The sequence below is a fragment of the Petromyzon marinus genome, chromosome 5, assembly GCF_048934315.1.
Source record: "Petromyzon marinus isolate PM22_M1 ecotype Great Lakes invasive population chromosome 5, UKy_Petmar_22M1.pri1.0, whole genome shotgun sequence".
NCBI lineage: Eukaryota > Metazoa > Chordata > Hyperoartia > Petromyzontiformes > Petromyzontidae > Petromyzon > Petromyzon marinus.
The window spans coordinates 12,895,649-12,919,501 of NC_133671.1; the positions used below are offsets into that span (position 1 = coordinate 12,895,649).

At 44.7% G+C, this 23,853-nt stretch overlaps 1 protein-coding gene across 2 annotated transcripts in view; it reads left to right on the top strand.

Moving 5' to 3' along the window:
• Window positions 1-23,853, top strand: part of LOC116939070 (FYVE, RhoGEF and PH domain-containing protein 4-like) — a 49,334-nt gene that overhangs the window by 17,169 nt on the left and 8,312 nt on the right. For both annotated transcript variants that reach the window (XM_032946975.2, XM_032946974.2), the window contains exons 2-14: window positions 8,112-9,207; window positions 10,800-11,322; window positions 11,801-11,890; window positions 12,202-12,347; window positions 13,108-13,264; window positions 15,851-15,989; window positions 17,185-17,243; window positions 17,789-17,935; window positions 18,653-18,745; window positions 19,904-19,983; window positions 20,553-20,583; window positions 22,923-23,012; window positions 23,425-23,550. In XM_032946975.2, the coding sequence (XP_032802866.2) occupies window positions 8,300-9,207; window positions 10,800-11,322; window positions 11,801-11,890; window positions 12,202-12,347; window positions 13,108-13,264; window positions 15,851-15,989; window positions 17,185-17,243; window positions 17,789-17,935; window positions 18,653-18,745; window positions 19,904-19,983; window positions 20,553-20,583; window positions 22,923-23,012; window positions 23,425-23,550 (2,589 nt within the window). In that variant the 5' untranslated portion in view covers window positions 8,112-8,299. The remainder of the gene's footprint in view (window positions 1-8,111; window positions 9,208-10,799; window positions 11,323-11,800; window positions 11,891-12,201; window positions 12,348-13,107; window positions 13,265-15,850; window positions 15,990-17,184; window positions 17,244-17,788; window positions 17,936-18,652; window positions 18,746-19,903; window positions 19,984-20,552; window positions 20,584-22,922; window positions 23,013-23,424; window positions 23,551-23,853) is intronic.

The following is a 23,853-nucleotide window of genomic DNA, read 5'->3' on the forward strand; positions in this document are numbered from 1 at the left end:
ACAGTATGTCTTGTCAATGTGACCCTCGTGCACGGAGGACATGACCTTCGTGTGATTTGTATGTATACAAGCTGGTACAGCCCACACCAAGCCCAGAGATCTTTCTGCTTGATAACAGCCGAGTCGCAATGGCAAAATAAGAAAAGATACTACCAGCGACTTATTTTTAGAGCCTTGTATTTCCTTTACATTTCTCGAAAATTAAATAAGAGAAATTAGTCCCCACGCAAAAAAAAATATTTTGTGCAAGTGCTCTCACAAAAGAGCGTCTGTGACAATATAATTTCTCGTTAGTATGGACTCTATGCTAAACTTCTTTCGCACCGTACGCAGCCAACCGTGCTAATCGGAGGTGCGGGGGAAGGACAGCAAACTAAACACAAAAAAGCATGAATTCTGTGTTTGATCACACCGCATGATGTCCGAAATAGTACCGCAGTAACAGCACCCATATATATCTGCGTAACGTGAGATGACATTGGTGACCGCTGGCAGGCCACGATACATCTCAAAAGGGTGATTGAATTAAAGAAATTCCACTTAAGAACGACTTCTCATGTTTCCATGCAAAGCCCCAGGGGTGTACAGTTGTGTACACTATAGCAGCGAAACGGGATTAATGTGAAGCACATGGAACGGCGCGTGGTTTTGGACCACCAGCATTAGGATTGTATGTTACAGTTTTGAGCACAAGACCAGAACTGACGAGGGCTAAACATGAACCTCATGACGGGACCCCGCTGTCCCAGATAAACGGAAGTCAAAATCGTAATGATGTTTCTTCCGTTGTCGCGTCGTCCAAGCACAGCAGCGAGGTCGAATGCGCAAGAGAAACAAAACTTTGAAACTTTGATGAGCGCATCGTGTAGAGCTCGTCGAGAGGAACAGATTGCCGTGTCGTTCGCCTTCAAAAGACATAAAATGACGTCGCAACGCAGTTCATGCGAGAGCCGGGAGCTTATGGGTCCCGCCATAAGGTTCACATTATGAATTATCCTCAAGGTGGCCTCAAAGTCACCGCTTGACATTGCTGATCAATTAAAATCAGTCTCGTTAGCAGCAGTCATGGCCAATAGAGACTTGGTTGAAGGTTCTCCTTATAATGTCGATGTATCTAGATCCTGCGATGTAGTAAAGCCTGCTCGGACTTGCGTGAGCAGATTCCATCGATTCATCCGCCCAGTGGACGAACGCTTGGGTGACTTCTCTACCCTGGCTGTCCCTCTGTTAGTATTTAAGTTTTTACGCAAATATGTCTCTACATTCATATACAAAGCTCATAATGTAGTTATTTGAACATGTTGCGTGTGTTATATCAGAAACAATTCAATAGTCTTGTTAAGGTATGAATGTTTTGTGTGACTGCAGCTGTTTTACCCACATTAACATTTTTATTTTCTCAAATTATATTATTTGTACTGTACTTGCTTTTTCCGTATCTGACGTAACATATGTGTGGAAATATATGAAGGTGTTGGATGTATGTGACGAAGCGATCCGTTCGTATAGCCTCTGATCACCGTACAAGTATCGTGGCTACGAAACCCCCTAGAGACAACACCGACCATAGCCTGAACGGACCCGTGCAATGTACAGACAGCAAACGTTGTTGTGACTAGATGAGCGAGCATACATTGAGACTCCCACGTTTTATTTCAAAACAGGAACATAGGCACGATACCAGCTTAATACAGAAATGCCAAGCCCCGCGTACCGTGAAAGCTGTAAGAAGATGAGAATTACAAATGAGCATCTCGGATGTCAAGGCGATATCCATGGAAACGATAGCACTCTAATAAAAGAATAATACCAAGCTCAGTGAAGTCTAGATTAGAGTCGACAAAACAATGTGATAATGCATTGGCAGTGGTGCATAATCACACGCAACAAAAACTCAACAAATTCATCAGTAAACAGTACCCTCCAGAGGAAAACCAATATATTATGGATGACTTTTAGGGCCACTGCCCAAAATAAAATAAAAATAGGTGATGTTTTTGCGCGTAGATATTTTTTTCCTCTTTCGGACAGTGCCTCTTGATGAACGTGTTGAGTTTTTGGAGATTAGATTCAGCCTGAAATGAGAACAAACATTTTTGTTCGAAGCCCCCCCCCCCCCCGTTGGTGAGATAAGCGTTTTGTTTTACAAACAATAGTCAGCGTGCTGACCCCAGCTCCAGTGTTGTGTTGTGCCCTTTACAGGATCACATGACCGAATCTGGGCCTTGCAAGTGCACGGATAACGTTTGCGCATTACAAGCAGGGCTAATGTTAATGTTAACTTGACAGCATTTTGTTGTTTTTATGATACTGAAAGGGTAATAGTGATAATCACCGTACTCTGAACACACAATATTTCAACAATAACAGCTCGTACATTTCCAAACAATAATAATGGCAATTACTGCAGCAATGAATGTTTTTTGTTAGAAAGTCTGTAACATTATTTTATTATGGTATTATGTAAATACGATATGTCACATTTACATATGTCGTTATTTTGAATACATATTTCCATAATAGCACATTCTGAAATGCAGACCAATGTAAATAATTTACTCTTGAGAGTATGTCCACAACCGAGATCGAGGGATGAAATCAGCTGGTGTTCAAGTCCTAGTTGGATTGTTACATCGCAAGACTGAGCGGTGGTGGTGGTTTAATGAGGCTTTCATCCAGCAGTGGAGAGATCGTAGCTGTACCAACTAGTACTTAAGTGGCCATAACCAGTGATATACTTCTGTGGTAGATTAAACAGTAGTGACAGGAATTAGAGTGCTGAGCCAAGCGGGAAATTTCATGGGCACGTATTAATTTCACCGACTTAGCCAATCAGGTCATAAAGTATCTATTGGGGGATGCCTAACTTTCTGCCTTCCACAAATCGCCTACAGCCAAATGACCTTGCTAATGCTGGATCTCGTCAGATCTGGAGCCAGTCGGGGTTAATCCTGGAAAGCACTTGGGTCGGCTACCACCGTGGCTTGCCAGGTGTTGCAGGAGTGGGACTGCGAGGTGGCCAGGAGATGGTAGCGTTGAGTGTCACCAGATCGTATACGTGTGGTGGGTTTCTTTCGCTTCTTCAGTTTCTTCCCACATGCCACTCATTAAAGGTATTGGCCAACGCATGTACGTATGTATGTTGAACGTCTTTCGCACCGTACGTAGCCAACCGTGCTAATGCCAATGCTGGGCCCGAGTGAGGTTTTCCTAGGTAAATACTTGGCATTACAGTATTATTAAATTCTCCAGTGCCCAAAACAAGTCCATAGCTTCCTGTGGTGTAAACACAAGACTGTTATGTGTTTCAAACTTTAACGATTTGCATGTGTTTGGCACGGGTGTGGGAGGGCGGGAAAAAGGAGGCGTAATTTTACACAAGCGTATTTTAAAACGATAACAAATATGAAAGAATGTGGTTTTAGGTGGTTTTCCAAATACAGTACTACTGTGTTGTACTGCACTTTCAATTCTTCCAAGTGCGTTCTTACAGTTGGCTTCTAAAGAAATGCTCTATGTTTTGCTGTGCCTGAGAGAAGTCAACTTAAATAATGGCACACGGGGACTTGTGCTGATATGCGTGTGGGACATGACGATGTTAACTTGAGCATGTGGGTTAGGAGTTATTGGATGTGCAGTGACATGTGTCTGAGATGTGTGATACCACATGATTTAGTCAAGCAGCAATATACGATACTATACATTCTGTGAGCATTTATATATCATTTAGATCGATATTGGCACGTAACATTTTAAATTGATTGAGAATGTCAATAAAACTTCATCAGTGGGATGGGCATCACGGGGAAATGTTAGTTGTGAGTATGTGTACATATATATAATACGAAATGTATTTACTCTTTACGACAAGAGACAGTTATGAGCAGAGCAGAGGAAGTGTATGTCGCCTGGACTTAAACAGAGGTAGGGAGTCGACATCGCCGATGGCTCGGAAGAGGGAGTTCCAAACTACGAGGGAATCTGAGGAGAATGAGTGACCTCCCATAGAGTGAAGGTCGATTGGACGTTTTCAACAGAAAGCATTGCTTACTTTTGTGGAGAGCAACTGAAGGGGGGATGTAGAGCAAAATGTAGCCAACCGTGCTAATATGAGGTGCGGGAGAAGGACAACAAACTAAACACAAACAGCAGTTCTAAAGAAATTAGGTTTCAGTCTAGTTTTAAAATGCATAACTCCAGTGGCTTCCTAAAACCGGAAGGAAGAGCGTTCCAGACGGCCGCAGAAGCACATCTGAACATGCTTGTAAAGGCGAGCCCAGGGAGGATCCTTAAGATGGTGAGGGTAGTTAAATTGTGAGTGAGTTTTGCTATGGTCTCATTTATGAGTAGTCTAGCCCAAGTATTTTGGATCATCTGAAGTTTGGAGCTGGGGGCGATGTGGGCAGACCATAGAGGTGAAAGTTGCAGTAGTCAAGTCCAAATAGGATGAGGGTATCTGCAGCAGCTGGGGCAAGGAAGTGCTCGATGCAGAAGGTGTATTGTCGATGGGAGAAGAAGGTCATGCATAGTTGAAAGATGTGGGTATTGAACGAGAGCTTGGCAGCATTTGACAATCCAAGGTTCTACACTCAGCCAGTGTAATCTCCCAAGTTTAGGAGGTGCATGATCAAAGTTGAGTCTTTACTGAAAGTGGACTTTTTGCTGATAGCAAAGACTTATATTTTTGCAATATTTAGCGATAGAAATGTATAATTAATCCAGGGTGATATAGCATTGAGGGGTTTATCCATGGTTGAGCCCCGAAAAATATAGTTCAGGGGGGGGTGACGTTGAGTGGTGGTATGGTGGTTTCGGGGTTAAGGGGGCCCCCAGGAAATTTTCCATGATAAATTTAGCGATGGTGACCGAATAAGTGGTGTCAAGGGTGGATTTTGCAGCAGTCCGACACCAAAATGCCATAGGTAGGCTTTCGCAACTAATATAATTCATAATTCGCTTATTTTGGGTTAAATCGTATATTATTGCATGATACTGACATGATCTAATCTTTGTATACGATCTCACCACAAAGAAACGTATCATGAAGCACCAAAATTATTATTTCTTAGACCTTTTCACAATATGCTGAGTTTGATGCTCAATGTGGTTCAATGTTTTGTTATTTTGTATACTTGTGAAGAGTAGCTGTGTTTCAGGTTAGCGTGATCACTTATCACATGTTATTCGAAGCATGGAAAAATACCTTCTTGGAACAACTTCAAGAGACGAAGGAGACCCAAGCAATACGATAATTCAGGCAACATGTGTTTATGGTGACAATGGAATACTGTAAAAAACACCAGTGGTTTTGGTGCAAGCCAAGGGAGGGTAAAAACATATCAGGGGACGGTGATCGTGCTAGGGATCGGGAAACCAAGCAAGAGATTTGGTTCCCAACCAGCTCAGGAGGCCTCTGATGAATGAAAACTATCGGCGTGCATCACATATCAGCTCCATTTGGGAATGGAGTTGTCAGCAGGGTGCAATTGGTGAGGTCCTGGTTGTTGTTGTTGTTGGGAAGAACACGTGTAAACTCCCTTGCAGTTTGTGCGATGTCTCTGCAAACATTTGGTGGCAGAATGTTCATCAGAACACGGAGACAGGGGATCGGTGGTCAGTTTCAGTGTTTTGAGGCGCATTGCCTTATTTAATTGCACATCTAGCAGTTTTGTGTATGCGTTCCCGGACCAGGCTTGGATCACGGTACTCTGCTACTGAGTAGATAAGTGATAGTGCAGCAGTTCGCAGAACAATTTCTAAAGGAGGGAAATTCTTGATTTGCTAATTTCACAGATCTGTTTAATGTTGGACTTGAAGGTAAAGCTTCTGTCCAAGATAACCCCTTAGATATATTGGAGTAACGTCATAGGACACTCGGCTCCCACACAATGTCACAGAAAGGGTGTGTAAATGTAACCACTTGCAATGCAGTGTTTTTTATTAAAAATTTCAGATGTGGTCTGGGCAATCCAATGTCCTTGTGTGTTGAATGAACGGGTTTTTCCAGCTTGCCGTGTTCTACAGAGTGGAGTGAAATCATCCCGTCGCTTGGAGGCCCAAAACAGATGAGCTTGTTTGTCATACTCACTGGCAAATTTCGGTTTGGAATCTCTTAGCAAATGATGCATATAAATGTTTTGATTAAATAGCTAGAAACTGGAAGTTGTTATGAACGGATCGAGTTGGTTTTGTGAAAATAAAATAGGTGAGATCGTTGGAATGTAGCTTATCTTCATAACCCCAAACTGTTGGCCCGCAAGAAAAATGAGCACAGCTAACACTTACTTCCTGCACACAGTGTGCATCAGGAAGCAAACTGCATTGTTCAGAAATCCACGTTTATTTTGTGCACTTGTTTTCACGATTGTTGTGCAGTGCCACATCACTTGCGATTGTGAGTACATCCAGCAGTGGGTTGACAAATGGGCTGCAAGAAAAGACATTCAGTGTTGTTAATTAAATAGGAATACAAAATTATAATAATAGCTATAGTTTACCTTTATTTCACCAGATTGGAACCCATGGAGACAACACGTAGAGTTACAGTGCATTCCATACCTATATATGGACATATATACACGTGTGTCAAGAAACACATGAAAATTAAAGACATTGTATAGGATGTGCAGAGAAGTAACTGCGCTTAGGCAGGACCTATTGCGAGAAGGGAAGATAGCAGATGGTCGAGACCGCATGCATGTATGTTGAACTTCTTTTGCACCGTACGTAGTCAACCGTGCTGATTGGAGACTGACAACGGAATAGCAGCCATAGGAGGGAACGCCGGCCACTAAGAGTATGACCACCACGGGAAGAGACCAGTTCATATTTATTAGCGAGGGGAATTGGGGGGAACGGCATTGGCATGGGGAGGCCTTCATCCAGCAGTAGATAGGCAATGGTTGATAACAATGATGGTTTATGGTGATGAGAAGATGTAAAATGAGTGATTTACAAGATTGCCAGAGTAAGTAAAAATCTTGATTGGTATAATATTTTCCCATGTATATGATTTTTTTTATTTACAAGATATGTTTTACGTTAGCGTTATCACTTAAGTTATCACTTATCACATTTATTGTTAAGACCTTACAGTGCTATGTTTACATCTCTCACTGTCCTCCCCCTGGTAACGATAATTTGCATGTATCACCTTGTCATTGCTCCCTCATGCCAAATCTGCCACCTGTTCTGGTCTTCCCAGGATCATCTTGTGTTTTGTCGTAGTTGTCCTGGGAAATGTGGAGGTCTTTCTGGGATATAAAGTTCCAGTTTTTGTCAGTTTTTAATAATACACCCCAAAAGACAATGCATTAAAACATAGTCCTCACATTTTCTGGCATTGTGAGATAATATTCTGGCCACCTGACTTTCCACCACCAAGACAGGTGGTAACCGTGCCACCTACGGTATATCAACCCACACTGACCAGCGTGGTGTGAAGGACGGTTTAATAACCCCTTTTGACCTGCATTGCTTATGGAGACCGTCATTTAGCAGTGGATTGACATAATGCTTGTCCAACTACAATGTGTAATTTGTAACTAACATGAATCGTTTTAACACTTGGTCCGCACATGGGTTAGTACGGATTTTTCAGCATTGCAATAAAACTGCTGAGTAGCACATGGAGATTACGTGTGAGTTTAAGTACACGTGTGTGTGTGTTTCCAAGTTATGTTTAACTTCTGCCCATGCTATGCTGTATTTTCACGTGTGTACACAATGCACACACGTGTGTTTCCATATTATTAATGTCTGCGTTATGTTTGTGCGTGTGATAGAGGGATCGGTAGTTCTTCCCGCGTTGCTGTATGAGCCCAGCCACCTGAGTTCAATTTCTGGCCATGGCTCATATCAGTGGCACTTTCTGAAATTTTCCTGGACCTCCCTGAGGTCGATTCAGTCTTAAATGACGACCTGATACAGTGTGTAACCAACAGCAAGGGTGAAACAACGACAACTGGCCAAATCCACCACCTCATACGCTGTGCTAGCCGTCATAGATGTTCACTAACAGCACTTGCCCCAAAAGTCTGTTGTCTCTGTTGTTGTTATATGTGTTTTACCTACTGCCTGCCTGTCTGTTCTGCTGTTCCTTCCATCCCCAGACCATCACCAGCAGCACAGCCCCGTTCGGCTGGAGGCCAGGTCCGGCAAAAGCTTCACTGCAGTGGACACCCACTCACCGGCGTTCACGAGAGAGTACAGCACCCTTGCAAAAATCTCGCAGTCGTCCCCCAGACTTAGTTCTGACCAGACAATCGATGACAGTCTTGAGACCATCACCCCTGGAGACATGCGGCTTAGCTCCGAGGCCCATCTCATGCGCAAAGGACCAACGTCGTCTGCTCGCCCGCTCAGGTCCAGCTATGCCACGACCGCTCCGTCAGCTACTGCCAGTGACACCTCCACGTGGAAGCATCCCGACGACAGGACAGCTCACACGGGGCGCGACTTCGTGACGGTAGGAGGTGCCGCTCCGGTGGGCAGTCGCGGTTTAAACGGCTATGGAGCACTGCCGGGACGAGGATCGAGTGTGAACACATCGGCTGTGACTAAGAGCCACAGGGAAAGTTTGGCCACGAGCGCCATGGACAAGGGACACAAATGTAATCGACAAACTTTTTCGCCGAGATTGGAATCCCCAATGGCCGGTGTCACGGCACTTACTGGGCAAAGAAAATCCAACGGCGCTATCCCACACAGTGCCGGACCACAGCAAACACAACCGAGGTCTGGGAAATTGAAATATGCCGACGACAAGCACGTGGATATGCTTCATGCAGAGCCTCCGAGCTTGGTTAACTGCAACTCTGGCCTGAAGTCCGGCAAACGCTTAGTGATATCGAAAAGCTTGGATGACCGCAGTGGCAGCACAGCAGGTTTAGCTCGAAGTCTCAACAAAATGAGCAGCGCCAATGCTGGTGATGCTGGCACAGTGGACAGCATTCATAGGCTAGCTCCTGAGGGCCCTAAAGGATTAAGGAGTAAACCACCAGCTGCATTTGGATCATCATCCTCATCGGCGTCAGCAGAAGCGGCAACAGCAGCTTCAATAGGGCCGGAGAGCACAACAGTGGTGAAGGGACGTGGGTCGGTGATTTATGCAGGGCGCCTATCGCAGCAAAGCCTCACGAAGAGGGTCAATGTGAGGGCACTCGTGGGCAAGATCGAAGAGGATCTCAAGCGCCACTCTACTTCTGAGTGAGTGCGGCGTGGCACAGTTCTCTCTGTTAGGCCCGGGCAGCCTCTCAATGGGTCTGACAACTCTTCCCCGTTACAGTCACTGAGGAGCTGCACTGAAAATGTTTTTAAAAACCTCGCATGCTGAGAACATTCACTGCATTATAGTCGTTGGAACACCATGCTGTGAACCCAACCACTAAGAATTTCCACCTGTGCTGGTTTTTCCAGTATTGTCCTCTTTAATGTAGATGTCCTGGGAAATGTGTACGTTTTGCCAGGATATTGAAAGTCCCGGTTATTGTCATTTGCGTAATAATGCAGCACTCAACGCAATGCGTTTACATGTAGCGCTCCCCTCTTCCGGTATTGTGAGATATTCTTATTTCCATTGTATCTCCCAATTTTTTGAGCCACAGAGCTGGAAACCTCACCAGTGACCGATTTCAATTCCAGGCCATGTCTAGCACCGGTGGCGAGTGATATCTAAACCAGTCCCTGGCACCCACCACCTTCACCAACCTGCACTGACCAGAGTGGTGAAGTACGGTCAGACAACCTCCCGTGACTGACATAACATGCGGAGGCCATCATCCAACAATGAATTGACAAAAGGTTGTAAAATGAAAACATAACATAGAAAATACGCAACGTATACAAATGCACAGAGAGTCATACGGGGTTATTTTTTTGCTTGTTTTGAGAGTTTGTGTCTGTTGCTGATGAGCAACTAAACATCTCCTCTTGATACCTGAGAGCTCTTTATGTCCGAACTGCACTGTAGTTGTGATACGTTGACCCGGGTCACCCCTTGCAATAAAGACGACAAGCCTTATTGGTTTATCGTCTGATGAAATCAAAGGGAATGAACTAATTAATAAATACTGTGTGCAGAGTGATAGGACAACCTTCAAAAGGCCACCTGTGTATGGATGAAATACAGCCGTAATCACTCAACTCTGCCAAAGCAGGGGTTTACTGTTCCTTGGTCTTAGGTAACATGTTATATAATCATGAAATGAAATTACCAACTCCTTTTTTTTAGCATGAAACTTAACAAAGAACTGTTTGAAACTTAATCCCAACCACTACTTAGTATACCGTGAGTAGAATTTGTGCCAAACGTGAATCGGTGAACACAATTACTGTATCGCAGACAAAGCACCACTAAATGGGAACGCAACATATTCTTAGCTCTTTCGGTACAGTTATGTTGAAGGGAAACAATAAAATAATAAAATATATATATATAAAACAATAAAAATTCTCACGACGTTTCGACCATAACGCAAACCATGGAAGGAAATAAAAACCATGCATGAATGTGACCCAAGGTTGATTCCAGACCATGGCTATCATCAGCAGTGAGTGATATCTGAATTGATCCTGAGGCCCTCACCACAGCATTCAATGGTGCATTGAGGGCCCCTTCATCCAACAGTGGATTGACAAATGGCTGTAAATTATTGTCCTTTCAATTTTACTGACTTCATTCAATCCAAACTTTGGGTGCTTCTGAAAGTATGGCTGCTATTTAGATGCTTTAACGCATGCACGAAACAATGCACCTGTGAAAAAAAAAAACTTTGTTGTGTTTGGTCCGTGTCTTTCAGGGTCGTTGAAATTCACTCTCTCGACCAGCGCAAGGATCAGCGTAGGCTCCTAGGCCAAGAAAGCACGCACGTGGCAGGATGCGGCACCTCAGTGCCGCACAAAGACAATAGGCCCTGCTTACCGGCATCAGGTTCCAGAGGCTTGGAAAACAAACGGCAAGCCAAGGGCTTTGCGAAGACTTTGCCCGACTTTGAGCCAGCAGCACAGCACGGGGAACCTCCTGTGGAGGAGTCTGCGGCAGTTGTCCAGAACTCTCAAGAGCTGAACAGCGAGTCATTGGACTGGCCTATCTCACCTATGAGTTCAGGTGAGGACCTGGTGGACAGTCCTCTTCTAAGGCCTGTGTATCCAGAGGAAATTGTGGTGGTCAACGATGCACCCGCAGTTGGCAACGTGAGGAGCTTCCAGCTGATGTCACCCTCGGATCAGGAAGAGAGGGAGGATGGAGAGGACTGCTTGGGGTCAGACGAAGAGAGAAACAGTGCCACTGCACATGACCACGAATCCAAAGATACAGAAAAGGTGACCAGCTACACAAACTAAAACCCTTATTATTTCTACACTGGCACTTACTGCTGGCTACAAACACACACAATAATTATTTGAAATCTATTTTCATTCCATTGTTATATAAGACCTCATACCTTTTCATCATGCTCATACTTCACCACACTGGTCATTGCAGGTTGGTGAAGGGGGGCAGCTTAGGGCCAGTTCAAATATCACTCGCCACTGACATTCACTCTGGCCAGCAATTTTTCTCGGTTCACGAGGCTCAGAGTGCAGCATGCTAATCACTGTACCACCCCTCCAACCCAGACACAGTGTACCTATTTACATCAAATTCTTGACTATTCTCATATTGACTTCTAGAAACCATCTTCATATTTTTGATTTAATGAAAAAGTATTTTTTTTAGTTCCAGCCTACAAGGAAGTGCTTCTTTCTACAGTGCTAATACCATGTTCTCTCCCTTGTATTCCTGCCGCTGTCATTCCAGACGAGCACGGAGCAGAAGCTTTTCTTCATCGCCACAGAGCTCCTGACCACCGAGCGCAACTACGTGCAACGCCTGCAGCTTCTAGACAAGGTGCAGCATGTGTGAGATCAGTACGGTTGCCACCCATCCTTGGTTGTACAAGGATTGTCCTCTTTTGGGGGTAACTTGTGCACGTCCTGGTTTATCGTGTGTGGCGTAACAATGCGCCACTTAAGACAATGTATTTACGTTTAGTTCTCACCTCTTGTGAGATATTTTTTCCCATGGTATGTCCTACTTTTTTGTACCTTAGATGTGATGCCTTTACACTCCACCATTTGTCTTTATTGGATATCTTGGCAGAAGAGGCGGGAAAATAATTTGCAGTGGCTTTTGTTTTCTGGGTGTGATCATCCGAATAGGCGTTCTACGCTCGCCTGTTGGAGGAGGCCAACCGAGGCTCGTTTCTGGTCGAGACCATCAACCACATCTTCTCAAACATCTCCTCCATCCACCTGTTTCATAAGGAGTTCTTGCTGCCGCAGCTTGAAAGCCGCATGGAGGCATGGTGAGCGAGTGTGCGTGCCGCACCCTCGAGGGCTTGCTCCCTCCTTCTTGGTGGGCACCGGACCGTGGGGCCCCGCGCGGCCATTCGGCTGTGGCGAGTTTGTATCAGTTGGTAAAGAGCAAAGGACTCCGGACTTGCATCAAATTCAAAATAAATAAATAAATAGATGGGGTAGAATCGCGTTAGTAAAATGTGTGCTGTGAACCCTCTTCCACCCGACACGGCCAGTTAATAAAGTTGCCACGGAATCGAACGTAGAAATGTATCGCTGCTTCAGCACTGTGGTGTGTTTTTGGAGAGCGATCTCACAACATTTAACGATTGGGTTACCGACGTTTTGCTTATAGTTACAACCACCATTGTCAGGCAGTTGCCACAATTCTAGTAACTTTATTCATTGGCCGTATCGTGTGGAGGAGGATTTTGCAATGTATTGGTGCATTGCTCATCATTGTACTATTCCTACTTGTCATCCTATTTACAATATGATGGCCAAAAAAAACCCCATTTCAAATAAGTCACCAGCATGTTTGTAATGCTCTGGCTATATTGGTGAAATAGCGACATGTGGTTACATTATTTCAGTGGCTAAGAATGGTTGGCATGAGCCCTGGTGCAAGGAGTAAAATGGGGCTTCTCTGTCCATAGCCCAGCCTGTAGATTCCAATTCAGTCGCACCGCCTCTGGGCTCAATACCCACAGAGCCGCGTTGCCATAAAGTGCATGATCCGGTTTGTTGTTTGGCCATGTGGCATCGCAGGGAAGAGACGCCCAGGATAGGAGACATCCTGCAGAAGTTGGCGCCTTTCCTCATGATGTACGGCGAGTACGTCAGGTGCTTCGACCGCGCCATGGAGCTCGTAGACATCTGGTCGCAGCGCTCGCCGCAATTCAAGAAAATCATCACCGAAGTGCAGGTGGGCGCACCGCGTGCACCACGTTCCCGTCGCACGACGCTCACGAGGTGCTCGACGTAGGCCGGTTTGCGCTTGGGGATGGTAGCCGATGAATGTGAGCCACGCTGGGAAGGCCAAACGCAGCATCCACCTTGCTTGTGTTGCATTGCCGAGTTTAGTTGCAATCGCAGTAAATCATTTGTAAATCACTGATGGTTAAAAAGCAACGCATTCGTCAATAACACTGCCTTCAAAAATAAAAAATACCTTTATTAGGTGACTTTTTTGTCCTTCTTCACGTGCTATTAAGAAGGACCGATGCCTGAAACTTTGCCTATTATATATTTACTACTATAATGAGCCAAGAATGTCTGTTTGTCCCACGCGTGATGTCACTCCACGTCGGTCAGCCCCCCTCATTAATAGTCATGAACAGCTGACGTCCTCCACATGTAGCACCCCCCCCCCCCCTCATGTGCATCACTGCCAATCCAGCTGCATCACCAAAATAATGTGTAAATCAATAAGGGGCTATTGTGTAAATCTTGACGTAAAGCTTTCGTGACTGCAGGAATTCATATTCTTTGGGTCTTTCGGTAAAGTCACGTAGATAGGTTCAAAGAAAATAACAAAAAAAAGTACAACGTTTCGATCGCAACACAAGCGGTCGTCATCAGGCAAAGGAATTAGCCTCTGAAGGCAAAATGTTTGTAAAGGTTTTGGGATGGGCGTGGCCCAAGTGTATCAGCGCGGCATTGTCATTGTTGCTGCATTGGTAGTAGTGCGGCATTGTCATTGTTGCTGCTGCTGCATTGGCAGTGGTGCACTGCCCATGAACCTGGTTGCCGCTGATACACTAGGCCACGCCCATCCCAAAACCTCTACAAACATGTTGCCTTCAGAGGCTAACTCCTTTGCCTGATGACGACCGCTTGTGTTGCGATCGAAAGGTCGTAGGTTTTTGTAATTTTCTTTGAACCTATCTACGTGATTTTACCAAAAGACCCAAAGAATGTGGTCTATTGTGTGTTATAAATGATGGCGATAAATTACTTTGACAATATGGGACAGATTGAAACGGTCGGGCTTTGCTCCCTCTTTCAATTATCCTCCATCCACTTAAAAATAAATTGCTGTAATCGTATTGAAACACGAGTGGCCAAACAAGAAGAGTTGGTCAGGATCTAAACACATCGGCAACATCACAAATAAGGTTGCCCCTGCGATACATCATTCTTAGACATGTACAAATATTACCTCCTCCAGCTATTCAATGAATTGTCATCATTTGGGAATGCGATAGTATTCAACGATCAATTCGTGTTCATCTCATTTGTTACTGTTTTCTTGGTCTTGCTTCTAAGTTTGTTCTTCTCGTGTGTGCAAGTTTTGCTCACTTCATTTGCCTAAATGAAACGTTACCACTATTTAAGGCCTCGACACAGAGGCGTTGTTTCTCTGTGTGCCTATGTGTGTGTCTCTCTCTGTGCGTCTCTGTGTTATCTCTCTCTGCTTATGTGTCTCCTTGTCTGTGTTTTATCTCTTTCTCAAATTCAGCAATCTTTGGAAGAACGTAATCAACTAGGTAGAGTGTTGACTGTTATGTTAGCCGACTCTCTGTTGTATTGCATTATACTTCTAAGTTTACTAGGTTTGTTTTTTTCTTTCATTTGTACCTGATGATGATTGCTTGTTTTGCAATCGAAACGTCGTATGCTATTATTTAATTTATTTTTTCCTTTAAACGTGACTTTACCGAAAGAACCAAAGAGTAATTCCTGCAGTCACGAAAGCTCCAAATCAAGTTTGAAACATTCCCATATGATTAGCACCTCCAATTAGCACAGTTGACTACGGGACGATGCGAAAGAAGTTCCAACAGATATACTGACATTTCCCTTTTTAAGCCATTAGCCATTGCATTGCTGAATGAAGGCCTGCTCACGTCATATCGGCCATGTGGACTCTTTGACCATATTTCACCACGCTGCTTACCATTGGGTTTTGAAGGGAGGGACCCACAAGTGGTTCAGATATCACGCACGACTGATGTTGGCCATGGCTGGGAATTATAATCAGGTATCTTAGGCCATAGTGCAGTGCCTTAACAACTGCGTCACGGCTCCACCCAGTGTACATATTGTTTACATGAGTCATGCGTTTTGGATTGACAGACAATTCAATGCCTAATTATGAGCGTTATGACCGATGAATCGACATGTGGTTACATGTGCTCATCCCGGTGTACACACGCGTGCATGCCTGTGTGGGGAGCCGGGGGCGCAGCGTTTAGCGCGCTACGCTATTAAGCCGGCGACCCGAGTTCAATTCCCGCTCACAGCCAACATTGTTGATGATTATCTGAACCGGTCCAGGGCCTCCCCTAGATCGATTCAGCCTTAAATAAGTACCTGGTGCAGTGTGTAAACATCAGCACTGGGGAGATAAATGCCTCCGCACGTGGTGTCGGCCACCCTTACCCTAGTATCCCTTGCCGCCCTTCATAGGTGCTCGCAAACAACACTTACCTCGACAGTCTGTGTGTGCCATGTCCTGCTGCTGCTGCTGCTGCTTTTTTTGTACCCCCCCCCCTGCATGCGCGTTTAGATGCAGAAAGAGAGCGGCTGCCTGAGTCTGCAGCACCACATGCTGGAGCCCGTGCAGAGGATCCCACGATACGAGCTGCTGCTCAAGGACTACCTGCGCAGGCTGCCACTCGACTCGCCCGACCGCGGGGATGCCCAGAGTACGAGCCCCCCCCCCTCCCACCCCCGGCTCACGTGACTCGACTTAGCCCCCATCAGCGGGCGGCAGGGTGACGGCACAGTGGTGCCACCTGTGCCTCCACAGCAAGCAGTTCCTGGGTTGGACTCCCGACTCGGTTGCCTTTCTGTGTCTATGTTCTCCCCCTTGTTCTGCATGGGGTTCCTCCGGGCGCTCCGTTTTCCTCCCTTAGTTACGTTTTTATTTAACTGATATTGTCCAAACATTCCAATGTGAAAAATTGCCTGCAAATGACTCAATTGGGATTGCACACAACAACATTGTCCCCGACTGTAAAAAAAAAAAAAAACTTGGTAGGACCCTCCTGCAAAATAGTCTTGAGACTGAGTGAGGCTTTCCTGAGTGAACAGGTGTAATAGGGTCATGTTCATGAAGCGCTCTCAGCATGATGAGCGCCATGGGTTCATAAAAAAAATAGTATGGTTAACTCTTGGATACATGTGGATGGATTAACCATGCACTTGAAAAAACTGATATTTTTTCTGATTGTGCTGGTTTAATTATTATCTGCTCCTCACTCAGTCACTCAGCATGCATATGACCACCAACGTGGATAAGTATATTCATTACTTTAAGAAGCAATAAAAACACGACCCAATTTACTTCTTCACCCTACATCCGTAAATGGTAATTGTGTGGCTATTGGAATTTAATGTATGTATATACAGAATAAAAGAATGAACGTTGCACAAATAATTATCTAATGCGGTGGCTGTACCTGTGATGTCCGGTGCATACCATTCTACACTAACCTGCTGGTTTACCTGCTGAACACTATGAGCACCTTGAGATGGCGCCGCGGTGGTGAATGAACTCACCTGGTAAACAGCAAGTCGTGGGTTCGATCCCGACCTTGACCCTGATAACTTTATATATGCAGTTTGTATGTTCTCCCAGTGGTCACTTGTATTTTTATCCAGGTCCTCTGGCTTTCCCCTCCACATTTAGAAACGTGCCTTTAGAGTATTTGGCTGCTCTAAATTTGCACATGATAAGCTACTTCATTGAGCTATCATGTGTGGCCAGGTCATTTGTGAAAAAGAGCTATGTAGCTCAGTGGGCTTTACCTGGTAAAATAAAAATAGCAGCTATAGATGCTATGTTTGCATTTAGACATTGTGTAAATACAAATTGTAATTTGTGCTTTGTCTGTCCAGAGTCCCTCGACATCATCTCCACTGCAGCCAATCACTCAAACGCTGCCATCCGCAAGATGGTAGGTGTGCAGCTCACATTCTCAACCCCTAAACGTAATTCTCTCGACAGAAGGTTTGCTCTGCTACAGAAGTGATGCTCTGATAGTCTATTAAGAATTTCACTGTGGGGTGACCAGGGGGCTTATGGGTCAGAGGGATGAGCCAGCATCACGACAATCTTGGGTTCGAATCAGAATGTTTCAGTCACTTGTGATTACACTCGGTTCTCGAGTGTAGCGAGTTTATGGTAACCAAGCCTGGTCACCAATGAATATAAAAAAAACATCATATGAAATTTGAATTTCGATTTAAAGCTTTCGTGACTGCAGGGATTCATATTCTTGGTTCTTTCGGTAAAGTCACGTAGAAGGGAAATAATAAAATAATACAAATTAAACAATATAATTAAATTCTCACGACGTTTATATTATGGTTTGTTTTTATTATTTTATTATTTCCCTTCTACGTGACTTTATTCGAAAGAACCAAGAATATATATATGAAATTTGGTTGTGTACTTAATTTTGGCTAAATTTCCACTGTAACAATAAACGTTTTGTTACAGGAAAAAGTGAAGATACTGCTGGACATATACGAGAAGCTGGATGGAGAGGTGGACATCGTTAACCCCAGCAATGAGCTGCTTAAAGAGGGCCCCATTCTAAAGCTGTCTGCCCGCAACGGAGCCCAGCAAGAGAGATACCTGTTCTTGGTGAGGTGCCCCTGCTAAGTAACAACATCATCATTGAATAAAAAAAAAATCACGCATCACTCGTCATTACATCTCGAATTTAAAATGGTTAGGAAGCTTTCTCAGCATATCCGTCTATGTTGAGGTATTTTCAACAACAAAAAAACCCTTAATCTTAAGCCAACGTTTCAAAGTCACTTGTGAAATCGTTGCTCAGCGTGCATGTAATGGACCAAAACTAATGTGATGCCTACAACCCTAAACCTCGTAAATAATCGTGCATGGCTGTGATATGGGTTCAATCCCATTGTGTATTTCCCCAGCACTGAATATTCGGGGAACCATTAATATTAATTTACACCCGTTCACTGCTCCAATCTCCGAGTGACCCAGCCACCTCTTAAGTATGTCAGCTCGTATGTTAATTCACATGCCTAATAATATGCGTTTGAGTTGTATATGTGGTATGTAATGGGTTCACGGGACCCCTGCAGCTGCGAAAGGTCCCTATATTGACTACAGTGGAACAAATAAAGGTTAATTGATTCGGGACCCTGAATTGCAACAATTCATTTAATTGCAAGAGGGGAGAGGGTGAATTGTTACACAACATAGCAGGAAATTGCATTGTCTGTAAATGTAGGTCTCGTGATCGATCTGGTGTTACGTTACACGGCTCAATCCGTCTGCACCCTGCTGATGCTGCAGCTCATCCTGCTGGTGCTGTTTGTTTTGCAGTTCAATAGCATGCTGCTGTACTGCGCGCCCAAGATCAGGCTGATGGGACAGAAATTCAGCGTCCGCTCCAGGATTGATGTCATGGGCATGAAGGTAGGTGTTCAGTTTAATCCTTTGCAACTTGGCACACAAACATACACCCAACCACACGAACCAAACCCAGGTCTTCCATTTGAAGACCAGATGTGCTGTCACGACACAATGCTGGCACTTACTGGCTCAAGCCTCCAGGTTCCAATGATCGTAGAAATGGGTTTGGCGGCCCAGGAACAACCGACTTGTGTTCCAGGATTAACAGCACGGTGTGGGCCTATGTCCCAACACTTCATCAAGGCAAAATGTGTTGTTATTTTTTTGTATTTTTTTCATGAGGATTTTCTTTTTTTTTTACAAAAAACCTGACCCTGAAGTTGAACTATGTGAAGGTGTTGACCCTGTGATGTCATCACTGGTTTCGAAAGCAGCCCAGCCCACGTAATAGCATGCAGCTACACCATTAAAGAAACCTGCCTGGCCCCTTTGGTGTGGGGTCAGCCCAGCAAGGTTGCCATGCGAACTGGGGGCTCTGCCTGCTAGCTCGATTTGCAAATCGAGCTAGGACCCTTCGCTATGATCTTGAAAACACAGCATTGGTCTCAAGTGAAACACTATGAGGCTAAGTTGATTGGACACTATTTGTTATACCATTCGCATGGAGCACAGCGACCTGGAAGAAAATGAAGAGTGAGAAATTAACCCCTGCACAAGATCGGATGTATGTATGTATGTTAAACTTCTTTCGCACCGTACATAGCCAACCGTGCTAATTGGGGGTGCATGGGAAGGACAACAAACTAAACATGAAACGAATTTCTTTAGAATCGCGTTTTTTTAAATCTCGGTTTAAAAGCGTATTACTCCAGCGGATTCCTAATATCAAAAGGAAGAGCACTCCAGACGGCCGCAGAAAATTGCATCTGAAAGCGCGCAATGCAGTGACCGTCTTTCTTCAATGGCCAACCAAAAGCTGCTGCGAGGATGACCGCAGCTCCGTTTGATGTTTTATCCTTCTTGATGAGATCAGGAAGGTATTGTGTTTCATTTGTGGCAAGCACTATATGTTTAATGAGTGGGACCGTACATGCGTGGCGCATTCATACACTCAGTCTGCAATCCACGTAATAGAACACGGTTGAATGCAGCTACCTTCACCTCCACCCTCCCCGAGCCATCATCATGCATTCAAGGACGGTGTCGACGTGTCGCCCGCAGGTTACCGACATAAAACGGCATGAGGCGGTCCCCGTATTCCAAGTGTGCGGCACACAGAGGGCCCTGGAGCTGCGGGCGAGGTGTGTTCAGTGTGGTCCCACTCTCGGTGCATTGCACGTGCACGCTTCCTGAGATATTGGCAGGGATTGTCGATCTCGATGGAGACTAAAGACACGCACGGCACTTTTGTCAATCCACGCCGTGCGGATCTTAGGGGTTATTTGACCATACTTCAATATGCTGGTCGGTTGGGGTGTTTGGTGAAGGTGGGCAACAGACTTTGAAGCAGAGTGTAGTGCAGCAATTGATTTTCACTGTCCTCTGCTGACAGCGCGGTCCCTCAGCCTGTAACCCTTGCTATGTGCATCGTGGTTGCCCATGCATGGGCTATGCTATGCAGACTGAATATTGCATAGTTTCAGAGATCTGAAGATATTGGGTACATTCCAGGTACATTGGTCACAACAATGTGTGTGTGTGTGTGTGTGTAAAGAGATGGATAATGATTATGAGATATACCCTCTGTGCTATTGTAGATGAACTTTTGTTTGGCCATACCACCATGACATCATGCCACTGATTGTTAGCCTGCAATGTTTGGAATGCAGGCTGGAATGTGAACTCATTACTTCATGTTTTTGCTTCACAGGAGCGAGAAAGAAAAACAGGAATGGATTGAGGTATCTAAAAATATTTAAACTATTGAACCCTTACACACCTTACACACCTGAAGATGACTGTTTGAGTTATGGTCGAAACGTCGTGAGAATTTTTTATTGTTTTATATATATTTTATTATTTTGTTGTTTCTCTTCAACGTGACTTTACCGAAAAAACTAAGAATATTGAACCCTCGTTGAATTTCAGTTGTCGGTCCACTGATGTAAAAATGATTCTCGAGGCCTTGTGAGTCATGGAGTTGTTTAACCATACTTCACCATGCTGATGAGTGCGGGTTGGTAAAATGGGGGCCCAGGACTGGTTGCGATTTAAGCCCCAACCGATGTTAGCCGTAGATTAGAACTAAGGTCTCCGGGTTGCTAGCACAGTGTGCTCACCACTGTGCCACTGCCCCGCCTCCTCAATTACTGATTATGTTCAGTAGCTCTTTAATCATGCGGTATATTTGCAAAAATCATGTCACTGATATGTGTCTCAAAATAACCCTTGTCTCTTGGTCAAAGACGGATAAGGGTCATATTGAGGCTGTGTGCATTTACTTCTGCAATATTTTAATACGACCAAATCTAATTTTTCATATATTTTGAAACATATCTTTTAAAATCTTCATTACACGAATGGGATTGTTTTACAGTGAGGGAAAAAAGTATTTGATCCCCTGCTGATTTTGTACATTTGCCCACTGACAAAGAAATGGTCAGTGTATAATTTTAATGGTAGGTTTATTTGAACAGTGAGAGACAGAATAACAAAAAAAATCCAGAAAAAAACGCATGTCAAAAATGTTATAAATTGATTTGCATTTTAATGAGGGAAATAAGTATTTGACCCCTCTGCAAAACATGACTTAGTACTTGGTGGCAAAACTCTTGTTGGCAATCACAGAGGTCAGACGTTTCTTGTAGTTGGCCACCATGTTTGCACACATCTCAGGAGGGATTTTTGTCCCACTCCTCTTTGCAGATCTTCTCCAAGTCATTAAGGTTTCGAGGCTGACGTTTGGCAACTAGAACCTTCAGCTCCCGCCACAGATTTTCTATGGGATTAAGGTCTGGAGACTGGCTCGGCCACTCCAGGACCTTAATGTGCTTCTTCTTGAGCCACTCCTTTGTTGCCTTGGCCGTGTGTTTTGGGTCATTGTCATTCTGGAATACCCATCCACGACCCATTTTCAATGCCGTGGCTGAGGGAAGGAGGTTCTCACCCAAGATTTGACGGTACATGGCCCCGTCCATCGTCCCTTTGATGTGGTGAAGTTGTCCTGTCCCCTTAGCAGAAAAACACCCCCAAAGCATAATGTTTCCACCTCCATGTTTGACGGTGGGGATGGTGTTCTTGGGGTCATAGGCAGCATTCCTCCTCCTCCAAACACGGCGAGTTGAGTTGATGCCAAAGAGCTCCATTTTGGTCTCATCTGACCACAACACTTTGACCCAGTTGTCCTCTGAATGATTCAGATGTTCATTGGCAAACTTCAGACGGGCATGTATATGTGCTTTCTTGAGCAGGGGGACCTTGCGGGCACTGCAGGATTTCAGTCCTTCACCGGCTAGTGTGTTACCAATTGTTTTCTTGGTGACTATGGTCCCAGCTGCCTTGAGATCATTGACAAGATCCTCCGGTGTAGTTCTGGGCTGATTCCTCACCGTTCTCATGATCATTGCAACTCCACGAGGTGAGATCTTGCATGGAGCCCCAGGCCGAGGGAGATTGACAATTCTTTTGTGTTTCTTCCATTTGCGAATAATCGCACCAGCTGTTGTCACCTTCTCACCAAGCTGCTTGGCAATGGTCTTGTAGCCCATTCCAGCCTTGTGTAGGTCTACAATCTTGTCCCTGACATCCTTGGAGAGCTCTTTGGTCTTGGCCATGGTGGAGAGTTTGGAATCTGATTGATTGCTTCTGTGGACAGGTGTCTTTTATACAGGTAACAAGCTGAGATTAGGAGCACTCCCTTTAAGAGTGTGCTCCTAATCTCAGCTCGTTACCTGTATAAAAGACACCTGGGAGCCAGAAATCTTTTTGATTGAAAGGGGGTCAAATACTTATTTCCCTCATTAAAATGCAAATCAATTTATAACATTTTTGACGTGCGTTTTCTGGATTTTGTTGTTGTTATTCTGTCTCTCACTGTTCAAATAAACCTACCATTAAAAATATAGACTGATCATTTCTTCGTCAGTGGGCAAACGTACAAAATCAGCAGGGGATCAAATACTTTTTTCCCTCACTGTACATGAACAATGAGATCATGTTTAAGAATGCAGAGCAGGAAATTGCACTCGGATGGATATTCTGGCCTGCACCACCTGACACTGTCTCTCTTGTGCACTCCCAGGCCATCGAGAAAGCCATTGTAACTTACAATGAAAAGCTGGAAACATTCAATTGCTTCAGGAAGGACAGCACACAGGAGGATGACCTACCGGTTTGTCATTCAATTAGTAATTTAAAAATGTAACTGTCATTGCTCTCTGCTCTGAAGACGGACCATTGACTGAAACATCAGCCTACTCTGTTTTTCCACTATTAGGCAGTGTTAATGTCAAATATTGGGTTTGTTTAGTTGCAATTTATAATTAAGAATGAGGTACAAGAAGTGGAAGAAAAGTGTTTAGAATAAAATTCCATTGTGCTATTTTTTGTCCTCGACTTGTTTATATCGCATTGCACCGGTAGTGAGGATGACCGTACTATTTTCAACAATAAATAAGCATGGTTGTTTCGGTTTCCCTTGCTGTGCTGTGCTGGGTTTAATATGAGCTCACTCCTTTCACACGCTCCAGCATTCTGCGTAGGGTACGTGAAGGAGCTTTGCCTTTGCGCATCTTTGTCTGCAGGTCGGCCAACTGGGTAAGCGGGCACCCGTGTGGATTCGCGACGCCAACGTGACCATGTGCATGCGCTGTGGGGAACTCTTCCACCCCATCACGCGCCGCCGTCACCACTGCCGCGCCTGTGGCTACGTGAGTTCTCCCCCCCCCCCCCCCCCCCCCCGTTGTGCCACTGTCATGTGCTCTGTCTTCACCACCACTGTTAAGCGTGCTGCCTCGGCTCTCAAACTGGACGTGGACCCAGAAACTGTGCTCCCATGGCAGCTCTATAAACTATGAACATTTTTTTATTTTACCAGGTAAGGCCCACTGAGCTATATAGCTCTTTTTTTCAGAAGAGACCTGGCCACAAATGATAGCTCAACGAAGTGGCTTATCATGTGGAAATTTATCGCAGCCGGATACTGTAAACGCATGATTATAAATGTGGAGGGA